The 17,885-nt window shown below is 38.6% G+C and overlaps 1 protein-coding gene and 1 pseudogene across 1 annotated transcript; both read left to right on the top strand.

The window, feature by feature from the left end:
* Positions 1–2,581: 2,581 nt before the first annotated feature.
* Positions 2,582–3,074, top strand: LOC106145439 (immunoglobulin lambda variable 9-49). Its single transcript, XM_078027230.1, has 2 exons — positions 2,582–2,627; positions 2,749–3,074. The coding sequence occupies exons 1-2, from the start codon at positions 2,582–2,584 to the stop codon at positions 3,072–3,074; spliced, it is 372 nt and encodes a 123-aa protein (XP_077883356.1).
* Positions 3,075–12,215: 9,141 nt separating this feature from the next.
* Positions 12,216–12,821, top strand: LOC144369967 (CCR4-NOT transcription complex subunit 7 pseudogene; annotated as a pseudogene).
* The last annotated feature ends 5,064 nt before the right edge of the window (positions 12,822–17,885 follow it).

Below are 17,885 nucleotides of genomic sequence, written 5' to 3'. Positions count from 1 at the left end.
TTTGGATATATTATATGTCTTGAGAAATTTGTGAATGTCTTCAAAATTTTTTTGGAGTATGAATTTTGAAATTAGTTTCTAATTATCTTCTGAATTTCAATAGTGTCCTTATGTGTTCTGTCACCACCAGATGGTGCTGTAGGATTGCCTTGTTGTCCCCACACAACTGTTCAGTTAGGATCATTCACTCAAAGGAGCTTTAATCTTGCTGGTGAAACCTTTGTGCTCTGATGGGAACTCAGCAGCTGTGTTCTGTCTGGTTGGACTGAGTCCCTGGAGCAGAAGATGTTGTCTCATCTTATCAGGTGCTTCCTGCCAGTGTTCCCCCAGGAGGAAAGCAATTCATTTTTTCTCACTCTGCACTGAGTGCTGTCCTCAAGCACCAGGGCTGAGAGAGAGACTGGGGCAACCATGATGGAGACAGAGCTGTATGAACAGCCCTACTCTAGCAGAGGGTGAAAAATTAAATGACCCCTACAGCATCCCAGCACCAATGTGACAATCAAAGTCTGTGTCCACTGTGAACTGGAATCCTCCCACACCTCTTCAATGTTGCTGTTGTTAACATCAGTCTTCAGCGGGTCTCAATTCTTAGTTCACATCAATCACTCCATCACAGACCCATAAGAATTTTTTCTCTTTCCCCTTATCTCATTCACTACTCCTATCTGCGTTTGCATGTTCCCTTTCAAGGTTATATTGAGTAAACTGCACTCCATCTGTGCATCTCCTGAATCATCTGCCAGTTTCACCTACTCCTGGAATAGCAGCTTTAGTGTCAACAGATCCTACATACAATGGTAATATGTATGCTACTCAGCTTCAAAAAAAATATCAGGGTTCTGGGGTCCCGAGGCACTTGCCTGGAACACAGATGCCTGAACAAGTACACATGTGTTCTGCACATCTCTGAGCTGCAACCTTATGATAAGCTGATTATTATTTAGTGCATGACATGACAGCTCTAAGGTTTGCTCTGTGTTATATATGGTGCTAAAAAGTCACAAACCAGAATATCAAATGAATGATGTGTGTTCACAAGACGATGTTAGTGGATTTCTGATACACATAATAATTAAATCATAGTATAAAACATATATAATTATAAATTACTCAATGTTCTATGAATATCATATATTTGAAATGTAAAATCACAACAAATCCCAACTTCACATGCTTGTGACTTTTGGGTGATGCCTTATTATATTTTCAATGAATATGCATAAAGGGTTACAAGTTCCTGTGACAAAAGCCGTGTGGCTAGCTGATAATAGATCCCAAAGTTGTGCACACACTAATCTCTAAATTCTATGAATATCCTAGGATGCATGATAAGTGATAAAAAATTAGTCATGGAATTAATGTTACTAATCAGTTCACATCAGGGTAAGGAGATACTCCTGGAATTTACCTGGAGACAGTGAGATTATGAGGGTTCTTAGGGTGGAAGAGAAACATGAAGCAACTTGTGTGATGCATTATGAGAAAGTATCCATTCAGGATTTCTGGCTTTTAAGATGGAAGCAGTCACCACCAGCCAAGGAATGTGGGTGACCTAGAATTTGGAAAATGAAAGAAGACAGTTTTTCCCCTAGAGCCTCCAGAAGGTAGCATAGCCCTGCAACCATCCTGAAGTTAGCCCAGGGAGACCCCTGTCACTCTACTGACCTCTGCAAATTAAAGATAAATAATGTGTGTGAGTCCTTGCCTCCTAACTTGTAATCATTTCAATTGTAGATGCATATTTCCAAATTTCCCATTAGCCTAATGGACCACTATTTATGAGAAAAGTCATTCATTTGATCAGATTTATGTAAACTCTAACTTGGGGTGCTGGGTCTGTATTTGGGCAAGTGACTTACCCAACTCAGCCAACTTGCATCCTGGAATGATGGACATAATGAGACAACATGAAAGAAACACTAATTATGAACATCTGAGTTGATTTTCCTAACTGATTCCAAGCAGTGGAAATGTTCAGCTCCATGTTATTTTTCATGACACTTTTCATATTTGATTATTGATTCCTGGTGAATTTTTGGCAGAAAAAACAAACACCCTAATTACCACATGTAGTAGTGATATTGATCTGAGCACAGTATTTGAAACAAAAATATCTCCATCAGTATTTCTAGGATTCAAATGAAAAGGTAAAAAGGCAGAGCCCATACCCAAGACAAGTCTAAACTTCCACAAGTAATTTTTAGGAGACATCATGGAACACATTTTGGGGACACTTGAAGCATGTTCACAGATTGAGATGTCCCCAGAGGATTCCACATTTGAACAGGGGTGAGCAGAGGAGTGAACCCTGTGTCACTAAGGTGGACTCAACAATTGTGCTCTTCTGCAGAGCCCCAGCACCTGCTTCCTCCCATGTTCTGCCCATCAGGCAAATGAAAGCATCACCACCCTCCACACTTTGTCTTGCATTATTCCAGGCCCAGAAGAAGATCAGCCAGTGAAGGGCAGTGGGTGGAGGCACATTTGCATGAGCTGCTCCACCTTGAGGCCAGTGGGGAGGGATAAGAAAGGCTGGGGGCAGCCCACACCAGCTCTGGAACTCAGGAAACTGTCCAACATGGTTGGGACTCTTCTCCTCTTTATCATGCTCACTCACTGCCCAGGTAGGGATAGACTTCTGAGCCCCATGGCAGATCCCTGTCCTGAGTCTCTCCTCATGGACTCAGATCCCCAAACACATGCAGCCTGGCTCTGACTTCCACTGTGATGTATCTGTGTTTACAGGGTCCCTCTCCCAACCTGTGCTGACTCAGCCACCCTCTGCATCTGCCTCCCTGGGACAAACCACCAAACTCACCTGCACCCTGAGCAGTGGCTACAATAGTTATTGGGTGGAATGGTTCCAGCAAAGCCCAGGGAAGAGCCCCAGGTTTGTGATGAGAGTGGGCACTAGTGGCATTGTGGGATCCAAGGGGGATGGGATTCCTGATCGCTTCTCGGGCTCAGGCTCTGGCCTGGATCGGTACCTGACCATCCAGAGCATCCAGGAAGAGGATGAGAGTGTCTACCACTGTGGGGCAGGCCATGGCAGTGGTAGCAGCTACGTGTAACTCACAGTGACACAGGCAGAGGGGAAGTAAGACAAAAACCTCCAGACTGATGGGCCTTGTTATACTTCACTTCCCAGTGTCCTGACTCAGAAGGAGCCTCCTGACCCTGATTAATAATTTCTACCTTCCCAGATATTTTATAAATTTAATTCACATTAAATATCCCCCATATACAAATATGATCTTATTAGTGTTTGGAATATTAAGTGTATTTGGACATGTGTGTTTGTTCCCAGTCATGAATCTGCTGATGGATTTTATTTTGGAGATTGTAAAGCTGTTTACAGATGTGTATATCATACATTCCTTTTGTCACTGTTTTATGTTAGTTTTGTCCATATTCAGCAGTTAGGAGTATTCCACATAGTGATGGGATTTGAATATTTCCCTTGAAATTCCAGATCTTGACCCCGACATGGGTAACATAGTCACACATGGTTCATCTGGGCTTCACCCACTTTGCCACCTTCGTACACTTACATATACACAGAGTTCTCAGGGTGTTTGCTTCTGACAGAGGGAGAAAGTGCCAGAAACAGAGAGAAAGTGTGCAACACCCAGGATGTGGATTTGAGCCTGCCCTGTAACTGAGGCACCTTTGGGAGATGCCCCTTTGTTCTTCATACAGTGAATTTATTTGCATGCAGAAAAATTACTCTGCAGCAGGTTTATGCTGCTAATCACCTAGATCAAGGTAGATATCACAGGTTAATAGTGACTTTTCTGAGATACCAGTCACATTCAGGAGTTCCAGACAAACTGCACTTAGTATCAATTCACCCCAACTTGAGGAGTTCCCATAAACACCTCAGCTTTGCAAATTCATAACAATTAATTACAGAACAAAATGAAAGCTCTGTTCTTTAGAAGATCACAGTCTTATTATACAGAAAGCAAATCATATCAAGTCAGATAAAGGGACAGAGAAGTCCACTTCTGATAGTTCACAGCTTGAAGCATTCTTATATTCAGGTTGCCTCACTCTGCTAATAGATTTATAGGATTATCCATCATAGATGATCACTCAGGAAATGAAGATCTAGAGTAGTTATTGAGTCTTTATTCCTTAAACATAATTCTGTTGAAGTAAACTCAACATCCATCCCCCTCCACTTCATGAAGATAAGGATTGTTCTGATAGAGTGCACTCAAAGCTCCAAATTTGTAGTAATCTACTTGGTCTTTCTAGAATTGTCATTCTTCTTTCTTAACCTATTTGAGGACAGACCATGAATCAGTTCCTGAGCATAAACTCATGCGGGGTCCCTGAGGGAATTCCTAAGATGAGAGACAGGAAAAAGCCAAACTTCACTTTTCATTATGTTAACACTTCATGTACACATTTTCTCTCTAATTAAACCACATTTGGCCACACATGACAGAACATGACCCTTGCTCTGAATAGCTGTCATGATCCATGATCTGTGAAGATTCACCAGGATGAAAAGAAGATGGCAAGTGAAGGATGCCTCTCTCTCACTGCTCAGAGGAGACCATGAGTGAGCAAATATGTATGTGTTCATTTGTGCTCAGACATAGAGTCATATATTAAATTTAATTTCCTCATAATCTTTTATTCCTATACAAAGAACTAAGGTCTTATAGAAATTTATAGGACAATAAAGTTTATCTTGTTAATGGCAAAAATTTGGAGTTTTGACTCAGAAAGTCAATTTTTGATTATGTACTTTGCTATCTGGTTTAACCTAAGGAGGTTGACTGTGATGTTTAAATCACCTGAGAAGAACTAACTTTCCTTATCAAAATTTTAAGTTAATCTCTCTTAATAAATAGTTTTTCAGGATATCTGGTGAGATAATTCTCAATGTTGTTCATGATACAAGTGTATGTCGTACTCAAATGCATTAAAATCTGTATTGTTGATTCTGGTAATTGATCACAATCAAAGTAATACTCTTCTCTTTCAATTTTAGAATATTAGACAGTTAAAGAAAATGGTAAAATATGCAATAGTCACATCAATTATAAATTTTTACAGTCAATTGAATATGAAAATAATAGGTAGAATCATCCCCTTATTTTTTGCTATGAATTTCTATGTTTAAATTTTAGTTATGTAAATATTGAAAAAACTAGTTAAAGTTTTAGGTTTAAAAATTTCCTCATACAGTATTATCATGAAAGCAAAAGTCCACCCAACTCATGATGGTAAGAACTCTTCTAGTAGATGATATGGAGCTTGGTCATCAGTAAAGATAGTGAGGTAGGAGCAAAAGGACCAGAAGGACCAGAAGGACTCAGAGACAACATGGACCTGTGGTCCAGGAATAAGAATCCTCTTTGCAAGTAGAATCTACTAGTGGTTGTGTTCAGGGTATAGGAGGAGGAGTTGAGGTAGGGTGGCTGGGAAGAAACACAATGAGATTTTAAATGGGAAATTAATGTTTATTTTATCTTGATGTAGAACAGAATCTAAAGGAGTTTATTTAGGTAGAAAATGATTTTATCATACACATGTAAAAAAATATCCTTCTGAATACTGTGTATGCAATTTTAAAAGAGAGAGAGAGAGAGAGAGAGAGAGAGAGAGAGAGAGAGAGAGAGAGAGAGAGAATAAAGAAGAAAGAAAGTAGAGAACAGCTAGCCAGGGTCTCTGCATGACTCAGGTGGGCAGTGCACCTGGACAGTACAGGGAGGTACTCGTGAGGAAAGCTTATGCACAGTATGTGGAGATGTTCAGTCCTGATGTCTTGTGGAAGAAAAAGGGCCCTCAGCAGTCAGAAGTGGGCTCCAGAAGCCCAGGATGAGCATGGTCAGGTGTTATCAGTCATATGAGGACAAATCACCAGGACTCTGCTCACTATGTGTTTCTCCACTAGGAACTCTGTTTGTTCAGAAGAGAAATTTTGTTTTGTTTTGGCACTTCTGTATATACAGACCCCAGAATACAGCCTAACAACAAGCAAAAACTGCAGGAGTATCCAGATTGATCATTTTGTTTTAGTTTTTTGTTGATGTTGTTTTAATTAGTTATATATGACAGTAGAATATATTTATGCATTTTGATATGTCATACATAGATGGGATATAATTTCATTTTCCTGAGTGTACATGTTCAGAATCATATTGGTCATGTTATCACATATATACATATAGTAATAATGTCTGTTTTCTTTTACTATCTTTCCTATCCCCACATCCTCTCCCCTCCTGTCCCACCACTTCCCTCTACCTAATCTAACATTATTCTTTTGTACTGCCCCCACACACACCTTATTGTGAATTATCATCTGCATATTAGAGAAAACATTCGACCTTTGGTTTGTGAGATTGGCTTATTTCACTTAGCATGATATTCTCCAACTCCAACCCTTTACTGGCAACTGCCATAATTTCACTCTTATTTAGAGCTGAGTAATATTCCATTGAATATATATACCATGCTTTCTTCATCCATTCATCTATTGAGGGATACCTAGGTTGGTTCTATAGTCTAGCTATTGTGAATTGAGCTGCTATAAACATTGATGTGGCTGTTACTATGTATACTGACTTTAAGTCCTTTGGGTGTAAAACAAGGAGTGGGATAGCAGGGTAAAATGATGATTCCATTCCCAGCTTTCTGAGGAATCATCATACTGCTTTCCATAGTGGTTGCACTAATTGGCATTCCCACCAGCATCCTAGCCAATATTTATTGTTGCCTGTATTCTTTATTATTACCATTCTGATAGGAGTGAGATGAAATTTGATTTGATTTCTTTAATTGCTAGAGACATTGAACAACTTTTCATATATTTATTGATCAATTATATTTCTTCTGTGAAGTGTCTGTACAGTTTCTTAGCCCATTTATTGATTGGGTTATTTGTTATTATGGTGTTAAGTTTTTGATCTCTTTATATATCTTAGAGATTAATGCTTTATCAGAAGTGCATGTGGTAAAGATTTTCTCCCAGTATGTAGGCTCTCTCCTCACATTATTAATTGTTTCCTTTTCTGAGAAGAAGCTTTTGAATTTGAATCCATTACATTTACTGATTCTTGATTTTCCTTCTTGAGCTTTAGGAGCCTTGTTAAGGAAGTCAGATCCTAAGCTGATGTGGTAAAGATTTGGGCCTATTTTTCCTTCTAGTAAGTGAAGGGTCTCTATTCTAATGCCTAAATCTTTGATCCACTTTGAGGTGATTTTTGTGCAGGGTGAGATTTAGAGATTTAATTTCATTTTGCTATATATGGATTTTCAGTTTTGCCAGCACCATCTGTTGAATAGGCTATCTTTTCCTCAGTGAATGATTTTGGCACCCTTGTCTAGTATGAGATAACCAGATTCATGTGGGTTTCTCTCTGTGTCCTCAGATTGACCTTTTGAATTTACCAGAGGCGGAAACACAGAAAAAAAAAAAGGAGGACTTAGGCAAAGATTATGATTGATGCTCATTTCTAGATATTTACAGTTGAGAGACTAAATTGATTAAAGACAAAGGGTCAAATGAGAAACTTGATCTTAGGTTTAGCAAGAGGTAAGAAACATGGCCTTGAGTGAGGGGAAATTGACCTATTAGGATGGACTGGATTCCATGGGTTTATGAGAAGACAATACAGAAGCACATGATCACTCACGAATTCCTGAATTAAAAAAAAAAAACACAGAAGCAGGTGGTAAAAATTCTGAGCACAGAAGATTGACTCCTTGGGCAAATACATTGAATAGCAGGGTGAGTTGTATAACTTTCTAGCACCATCTATATGAACTAAGAGCTGGTGAGATATTCATTAACAAAATGTCAAATCCACAGGTCAAAATCCATCATGGGACTTCCCAAAACTGCAACATTCAAGACCTCAACCCACACTTCCACAAATGATTCTGAGGTGAGAACTTTTGCATACAGAATGAGGGACTTTGGGGCTTGTTGCAAATGAAGAGCTGCTTCTGCAGTAAATGAAGTGCTTAAAGGAAGGAAAATATTGATGGCCAGAAAAGGTGTGTGCTAGACTGGAACTCATTCTGTACAATATGGCATGGGAAGAGCACACCAACTATAACCATTCTGTTCTCTTATGCTTCTGTCATTTTATGAAATACTAACACTATTACATTAAATTAAACTACTTAGTATAGTTTAATTATAATATAATTATAATTGTAATATAATTAAACTTATTAAAATATACTTCAAAGTACACATCATTTTACATTTTAGTACTGAGAATCCAACTACTAATTCTGAATAGGTGAAGAATCAAGTATGTGTACTTCTTCTAAATTATTTATCAATAAGTGAATATAATTTTTACAACATCTTCAATAAGTTGCTAACACTTTATTTTGTCACTTATTTGTATGATTATACATCTTCATGATGGATAACTTCTTGAAATGACAAAATACAGTATTTACACTCAATTAATTGGCAGCAAATTATCCAAGACTTAGACCACACTTGTGTGTACAGACCTGGTGAGCTGCAGAGACCAGCTAGGCTCTGAAGTCTCTGGGCCAAGGGAAGCTTTGAGTCCTGTGACCTTCAGGGTACACCTTGGAAGTGCTTAGTTGTCTCTATACAGCTGCTTGGTAAGGACAATTTACTCAAAGGAGCCCTCACAGTTGGAAATTCTGGCAGAGTCCCTGAATAAGGACCTTGGCACATTTTTAGCTGATTATTCCTCCCAGGATTCCTCCAAGGGGCATCTTCCTGAGTCTACAATGTGAGCTGAGCTCTAGCACTGTGGCACATGGTAAGGCTGTAGAAGTCATGATGGAAACACATTTGCATGAACAACTTTTCCTCTCCAGAGAGTGGTGAAAAAAGAAGAAGATTTGGGGCTCACAGGTTCCAATATAGAACTCAGGGGTCTATTCCACCATGGCCTGGACTCCTCTTTTCCTGTTGCTGCTTTTTCACTGCTCAGATGGGGGCATGCTTCTTAGTCCTCAATCAGCTTCTCTGTTAGTTCCATCTGTCTAGTTCAGACTCCAAATAACTTAAATCTGGGCTCTGGTCTAACACCAATTTTATCTGTGTTGGCAGGCTCTCTCTCCCAGCCTGTGCTGACTCAGCAGCCCCTCTTCCCCACTGGACTCCAAGAGCATCTGTCAGACTCACCTGCTCCCTGAGCATTGGCTTCATTGTTGAAGACTACTGGAATGCCTGGTACCAGCAGAAACCTGGGAACTCTCCCCAGTATCTTCCCAGCTACTATTCAGACTCAGTTAAGAATTAGGGACCTGATTTTTCCAGCTGCTTCTCTGGATTCAAAAATACAATACCCAAGGCAGGGAATTTGCTCATTTGGGGGCTGTAGCCAGAGAATGGGGCTGATTATTACTGTGCCATAGCTCATGACAGCAGAAGGAGCTATCCTTTCTCATAGTGTTTCAGATAATGAGTAAATGATTCAAAACCCATGGGTCCCCAGACTTTTACCCTTTCTCTCTTCAGTGAGAAGCTTCTGTGGAGGTGCCTGTAGCATAGACTCCTCTGTAGCAGGAAACATCCAAGAACATCAGATAGAAATATATAGGTTATACCTGTAACCTAACACACAACAGGACATCTCAGGAAGGACAAAATGAATGAGCAAACAGATCCTAAAGGCATATCACTATAGTCTCTGCAATGAAGAAACAAGAATAGATATATAGTCAGCAACTAAAAACACAAATTAGTACCTATATGTTCATTCATAAAGTAGTCCCATCAGCATAATACATAAAGTGAGAACCTTGTCCTACTAGTATTCTATCAAAGCCTAATGCAGTGACACTTACCCTAGTCACACATTTTCCACTCTCTGAACCAACTCACCAGTCCAGTGGACACACCTCATTATATCTCACTGACCTCCTCAGACCTCCTCCTGTCTCTCCTCTGCCCTTTCCTCCATCAGGCCTCTCTCTGGCAGTGTCAGGTCTACGTCAATTTCACCACTAGGTATTAGAGACACATAAAATGTTTCTAGTGCAGTTTCCATCCTCCAATGTCAATCTCTAGGGCACAGGGTCACTAAGATTCAGACCACTGTGGAAACCTTAAAATCTTATTCTAATTGTTGTCACATCCCTGAATTTCTCTTACTGCTAACCTCAATATTTTCTTTAATATGGCAATATAATTAAATCCTTTCCTACAAATGGTATTTTAATTCAGCTATTGAAGGTATACATGTAGAAGCTATTCATTTTTTTTCTTTTAATCCTTGTCCCTTTTTTGTAATTTTCCTATTTTCTCCCTCTGTGTGCACTAATGGCCTATACAAAGCCTATACAGCTGCTTGGTAAGAACAATTTACTCAAAGGAGTAAATTGAGTCTTAATCCTATCAACAGGGAAGCATCTTTTATCTATGCCATTATTCTTCTTCAGCCCCCAAATCTATGTTTGCTAAGACCTCCCAGAACAGAATCCCAGCCACTGAAATTCTTTTTCTGAGGTCTCTGAGATCTTGCAGAATAAAAGTAAAAAAATCTCTCTCTTACTCCCAAGATACATCTGAGGACTCCAGGGCTACAGTAGGTCATGGTTTTTAAATTTCAGGCAGGGTATAGGAATATAAAGAATCTATGTTGAACACCTGTCCCGAGCTTCAAAGCCCTGAGGATCCTGAGCTTCTAAGCCCTGAGGATCCTGCATCTCTAAGTTTTGTACCTGCATCCCACACCTGCACTTGAGGATGAGGAAAGTTATCCCTCACTCCACAAGGTGTGTTCTCTAAGTGGAATTTATAGCACATGGCTATCTGGGTCCAAAGATCTAGTCTACCCTTAAAATAAACCCTGCTCCAAAGGAAACAGGCTTCTAAACACTGGATCATCTTTAGCTGCAGGCTCTAGAAGCCTGGAGGATTTTACAGAGCATCATCACCAGGGACTGCTTTGCAAGGACAGCCAGATCTCAGAGTGTGCAGAGTTTTGAGAAGGACCAGGGTCACTGGAACACATATTCTTGCTCAGAGTGTGAAATTGACTTCCTGAGGGAACACAGACATATTTATTCATTCTCTGTGTTTCTATCACACACACACACACACACACACACACACACACACACACTTTCTTCTAGGTTTAGACTACTCTGGACACTTTGGATTCTGGGTTCTCTGTCCTATCCAGGCCCACATCCCCACATCCCCATAAAACCAGAATGCAGCCTTTTTTCAAATGTGGCTCCTTTGAAAGAAATCTCAAGATCCACTTGTCCTTAGTGTGATTATACTTTATTCTTCCATTCACAGGTGGCACAAAGGACATCTTCTCCATCCTGAAGTGGCAAGAGAGAGGAGGGTGTGCCCACCCTAGAGATCAGTCAGACCCCAAAATGGCTGAGTCCTGGATGGTCTTTCTGTCCTATCAGGCTGGTCAATCCACATTCTTCCTACTCAAATTTGTAGTCAGCTATCTTCAGATTTGTTTTTAAATGTAGATTTTTTCCCACTATGTAATGACCTCTACCATCTGGGTTCTGAATTCCATGAAGAAGATGATTCTGAAGTCATAGAAAGGAGGCCCTCCTGAATTTCCCTGGACACACATCACTGCTTTCCTTTGTACATGTCTAGATCCATTATATCTGACACAAAAACTTGTTCTTTTGGAAAAAGATAATATGTTACATGGAACTATACAGCAGCAGACATGAGTTTTCCATTACTTTTCCATCTTGCCAATCATATTTTACACCAATATTCTCTCATCCAGAAGCATAATCATGGTGAAAAGCTGTGGTGCAGCATGGTGAGGCCAAGCTCTGGCTCCCTTTTCGCAGTTACTGAACAGAGTGTCTATGGGGCACCTGCTGGAGGTATTGGGTGCTGCCTCTGTGGTAAGGAGGAGGAGCCTGAGCTCAGAGAAACAAATAAACAAATAAGGTTTAAATTTTTTCTGAAACAAATGTTCAATGAAATATAACATTTTGATAATCAGTATCTAGATTCCCTGATACCTTAACTGTGCCAGCAGCAACAGTAGATCAGAGCCAAAGAATTTGAGAAGTTTAGGCTTGTAACTGGGTAAAGAAATGAGAAGATTCATCATTATTCAAAAATATAATTATGTTTCTGTGGAAATAAAGTTTTCAGGTGTGGGTGCAAGACCGACAGAAGTTTTCAGATATAATGCCAAAATAAACCAACTATTACAGCATCATGTAAACTTGATAATTGAGCTAGGGCTGAATTTATGAATGAACAAGGAGAATGCTTTCCTGGAACTTCACTCTGACAGTTTCATTTTACATTCAATTTGATGGAGGACATGTATGCACCAAAATCTGCACAGCTGCTAACATCATCTGGTATCCATTTCAAAAAACATAAGGAGGAAATACTCAGTACTTTGCAGAACTTCTTGTGACTTCCAGAGTGGTTCTCTATGAAGGCGTCAATTGATAATCATTTCTCAGTGGCTAGGACTTTGGCAATTTAATAAAAATCCTGACCAACTATAATTTTCCCAAAGAAGAACATGACTTCTTTGAGATTCTTTCAATTGTACTTCTCCTGTTATTTATGATGTGAATACTTCAAGGAGAACTGAGAAAAATCTTAACAGTGGATTACAAGAGTTCTGAACAGCTAGAGCTGAAACAGGTAGTACATAACATCAGGCAGGATCAAATTTGTTGTTTTCAGCAATGGTCTTTTTCAAAAAGAGAGAAATGTTCTTTGAAGATCATATCAGTGAGACAGATATTATGGTCATTTGTGTGGCCACGATCCTAGTTCATTCCATGTACAAAGTGGCACAGGGAATGCATAGGAAGAGGAAGCCAACAAGCAGTCATGACAAGAAATAGTCCTTTGTATTTTATTTGAGCTACACACGTGCTTGTATATAGGTTTTATCTCTGTTTGAATCCCTTGAACAATACACATATTCCCGCCCCACTGCCTGTATTTTGGCCCACCTTGTATTTGGACTTTCATTATTTAATATGATCATTCTTTTCTCAGACCTTAATAACAGAAATATATCCAGATTAAATTGAACTAATTCTAATATATGTTAGTAAGCAAGTGTGACAAAATGGCTAAAGCTGCATCATATGGAATACTTTGAAAATAATAACAATTGGACAAAGTACTTGAAATTGGAATTTTCCCCCCTTTCCTAAATTAACTAGCATTGACTGTAATTTATTTCCCAGTTTCATGTCTCTCCCTTCCATTCTGCAGGAGTTTTTACTGTTTAAGATTGTGGACCACCAATTTTTCACATTAGTGACACCAGTCTTTGTTTTTTCAGAAATTGTGTTTTTTCTTGCTCTTAGCTAACAAAAAGACCACCTGCCAAATTTATATAGTATGTATTCCTTTATGACCTACAGAAGCACATACATGCATTGTGAAACCTGTTGAATCATAAAACTAACAAAAAAACACATAAGAATTACTGCAATGTCTTTATAGATCCTTAGCCCATTTATTGGTTGGGTAATTTGGGTTGTGTTGTTGTTGGATTTGGAGTTTTTTGTTTTTGTCTTTTTTTGATGTGGAGTTTTTGAGTTCTTTATATATCCTGTAGATTAATGCTGTTCTGTCCTATTCTGTAGGTTCTCTCTTCATGTTATTGTTATTATTTCCTTTGCTGAAGCTTTTTAGTTTGAATTCGTCCATTTCATTAATTTTTTTAAATTTAATTTTATTTTTTACACAAATGGAACATGACTTTTTAGTTCTGTGGTTATACATGATGTAGACTCTCACCATTTTTGCAATTAGATCTGTACTAGGGTAATAATGTTCATATAAGTCCAACATCCATTTATCAGAGAAAATATTTGGCCTTTGGTTTTTTGGAATTGGCTTACTTTGCTTAGCAAGATATTCTCTAGTTCCATTCATTTACCTGTAAATGCCATGATTTCTTTCTTCTTTAAGGTTGAGTAATATTCCATTGTGTATATATACCACAGTTTCTTTATCCATTCATCAATCCAAGAGAATCTGGGTTGGTTCCACTGTTCAGATATTGAGAATTGAGCTGCTATAAACATTGAGGTGACTTCATTCCTATTGTATACTGATGTTAAGTCATTTGTGTATCACCTGAGGAGTGGGATAGGTGGATTAATTGGTGGTTTTATTCTAGGTTTTCTAAAGAATCCCATACTGCTTTTCAAAGTGGCTGCATGATTTTACAATCCCACCAGCAATGAATCAATATATCTTTTTCCCCAGCACTTACTCATCAGCAGTTGAATTTTTGGTAATTGCTCTTCTGACTGGAGTGAGATGAAATCTCAGAGAAATTTTGATTTGTATTGCTCTAATTGCTAGATATATTGAACATTTTTCATATATTTGTTGATAGATTGTATTTCTTCTTCAGTGAAGGTGTCTGCTAATTCCATTTATCAACTGAGTTATTTGTTGTTGGTGGTGTTGTTTTTGGTGTTAAATTTTTTGAGTTCTTTATATATCATGGAGATTAATGCTCCATCTGTTCTGCATGTGGTAAAGATTTTCTCTCATCCTTTTGACTCTTTTGGCTCTCTCTTCACGTCATTCATTGTTTCTTTTGCTACAAAAAATTATTTTGAATCAATTTCCATTTATTGATTCTTGACTTTATTTATTGTGCTTTAGAAATATTGTTAAGGAAGTCGGGTATTAGCTGACATGATGAAGATTTGGGCCTACTTTTTCTTCTATTAGGTGCAGGGTCTCTGTTCTAGTACCTAAGTCTGTAATCCAATTTGAGTTGAGTATTTTGCAGGGTGAGAGATAGGAGTTTAATAGAAGTTTAATATCACTTTGCTACATAAGGATTTCTACTTTTCCTAACACCATTTATTGTAGAGGATATCTTTTCTCCAATGCATACTTTTGGTGTTTTGTCTAGTATGAGATAACTGTATTTATGTGGGTTTGATTCTGTGTCTTCTATTCTGTACCATGGGTCCACAGGTGTGTTTTGGTGCCAATACCATGCTGGGTTTTGTTGTTGTTGTTGTTGTTGTTGTTGTTGTTTTGTATTTTTTTGTTTGTTTGTTTGTTTTTAGTAATGCTGAGGATTAAACCCAGGCCCTTGTGCATGCAAGGCAAGCACGCTACCAACTGAGCTACATCCCCAGTCCCCATGCCATTTTTGTTACTAGGGCTCTGCAGTATAGTTTAAGGTCTGGTATTGTTTTGCTTTCTGCTTTACTCTTCTTGCTAAGGATTTCTTTGGCTATTCTGAGTCTCCTATTGTTCCAAATGAATTTCACGATTGCTCTTTGTAGTTCTTTGAAGAATGTCACTGGGATTTTCATAGGAATATCACAAAATCTATATAACCATTTGATAGTATGGCCATTTTGACAATATATAATCATGCATATGGGAGATTTTTCCAGATTCTAAGGTTCTCTTCAATTTATTGAAGAGAACCTTTATTTAGTGTTTTCATTATACAGGTATTTTACCTCTTTCTTAGATTGATTCCCCAAGTATTTTTTAATGCTACAATTAATAGCATAGTTTTCTTAATTTCTTTCAGTGTATTCATCACTGATGTGTAGGAATACATTTGATTTTTATACTCTTCTACTTTGCTGAATACATTAGTTAATTCTAGAATTTATCTCAGTGGAATTTTTTTGGATCTTCTAAATATAAAATCCATGACCATGTCAAATAGTGATAACTTGAGTAGTCCTATTTCCTATTCGTATCCCTTTAATTTCTTTCATTTGTCTAATTGCTCTGGCTACAGTTTCCATGAATATGCTGAATATAAGTGATGGTAGAGGGCATCCTTATCTTGTTCTAGAGTTTAGAAGGGATTCTTTCAGTATTTCCCATTTAAAATGATGTTTTTCTTGATTTAGCATAAATAGGTTTTACTATGTTGAAGTATGTTTTTACTATCCCTACCTATTCTCGTGTTTTGCACATAAAAAGGTGCTGTAGAAAAATCACATGGTCCACATTAAAACATGCTGACCAAATTCAAGATATCTGTATTTTAAAGATTTTTTTAATGTTTAATTCATATTCAATAAAAATATAATGTTATCAGTTTCAAAAAAAGGTGCTGTATTTTATCAAATGCTTTTTCTACATCTATTGAGATGATCATATGATTCTTGTCTTAAGGTTATTGAATTTATTTACTCATTTCTGTAGGTTGAACCAAAATTGCATCCCTATGGTGAACCCCAATTGATCATGGTACACTATCTTTTTAATTTGTTTGAGTATGTGATTTGCCAGAATTTTGTGGAGAACTTTGGATCTATGTTCATCAGTGATATTGGTATTTCTTGTTGTGTCTTTGTCTCCTGTTGGTTTCAGGTGAGCCTAGCCTCACAGAATTAGTTTGGAAGGGTTCTCTCCTTTTCTACTTAATAGAATTGTCTGAGGAGTACTTGTGCTAAATCTTCTTTGGAGTCCTTGAAGAACTCAGGTGATAATCCATGTGTTCTGGGCTTTTTATTTTTGGTAGGCTCTTAATGGCATCTTCTAATTCATTACTTAAAATTGATCTATTTAAATTGTGTCTGTCCAGAGAAAGATATACAATCAATCAACATATACATGAAAAAATGCTCACCATCTCTAGCAGTCAGAGAAATGCAAATTAAAACCACTCTAAGGAACCATCTCACCCCAGTAAGAAAGGCAGCCATTATGAAGTCAAACTACAAGTGCTGGCGAGGATGTGGGGAAAAACGTACACTTGTACATTGCTGGTGGGACTGCAAATTGGTGTGGCCAATTTGGAAATCAGTATGGAGATTCTTTGAAAAGCTGGTAATGAAATCACCATTCAACCCAGCTATTCCCTTCTCAGACTATTCCCAAAAGACCTAAAAAGTGCATACTACAGGGATATCGGGTCATCAATGTTCATAGCAGCACAATACACAATAGCTAGACTGTGGAACCAACCTAGATGCCCTGCAATAGATGAATGGATAAAAAATATGTGGCATATATACACAATGGAATATTACTCAGCACTAAAAAATAACAAAATCATGGCATTTGCAGGGAAATGGATGGCATTAGAGCAGATTATGCTAAGTGAAGTCAGCCAATCCCTTAAAAACAAATGCTGAATGTCTTCTTTTATTTAAGGGGGGTGACTCAAAACAGAGCAGGGAGGAAGAGCATGAGAAGAAGATTACCATCAAACAGGAACAAGAGGTGGGAGGGAATGGGCGAAATGGGCGAGAGAGCGGGAATTGCATGGAAGATGGAAGGAGACACGCATTGTTATACAAAAATACATATAAGAGGATGTGAGGTGAAGGGGAGGGAAAAAAATAAGAGAGAGAGAGGGAAATGAGTTACGGTAGATGGGGTAGAGGGAGGGAAGGGGAGAGGAGGGGAGAGGAGAGGAGGGGAGGGGGGATAGGAAAGGCATAGGAAGGGCAGCAGAATACAACAGACACTAGTATGGCAGTATGTATAAACGTGGCTGTATAATCAATGTGATCCTGCAATCTGTGCATGTGGGAATAATAAGAATTCATACCCCATTTGAAGTAAATGTATGATATATTGCCACAGTCTGGCTGGGCACAATCACGAGCCACTGAAGTAGGAACAAACTTTATTTCTGAACTCCACCAGCACACTCCACACACACTCCAGGGAACTCCCCCGAACACCACGCGGCTCCTCCAAGAACCAGCAACCAGAAATATCCCCCCTCTGGCACCTCCCCAACCAATGGGAACTCTCTGGGAATCCCCACAAGAGCTCAAGAGGTACTCAACAGGAACTCCGCCAGAACTCAAAAGTAATCATCTTAATGGCTCGCTAGCGTCACCTCTCAACCACTACTTCTGGCAAAAAATGCCATGTGTCATCCCGACTCGGCTGTGGCCCTCAACAATATATGATATGTCAAGATCAA

The sequence above is a fragment of the Ictidomys tridecemlineatus genome, chromosome 2 (genome assembly GCF_052094955.1).
Source record: "Ictidomys tridecemlineatus isolate mIctTri1 chromosome 2, mIctTri1.hap1, whole genome shotgun sequence".
NCBI lineage: Eukaryota > Metazoa > Chordata > Mammalia > Rodentia > Sciuridae > Ictidomys > Ictidomys tridecemlineatus.
Note: the sequence above shows the minus strand (reverse complement) of the source record. Positions and strands in the feature narration are given on the sequence as shown.

What these genes read in the sequence shown, in the direction of transcription:
- LOC106145439 (XM_078027230.1), top strand. Translation starts at nt 2,582, where the DNA reads ATGGTTGGGACTCTTCTCCTCTTTATCATGCTCACTCACTGCCCAG. An exon ending in CATGCTCACTCACTGCCCAG is followed by an intron (nt 2,628 to 2,748) that starts GTAGGGATAGAC and finishes CTGTGTTTACAG; the next exon opens with GGTCCCTCTCCCAACCTGTG.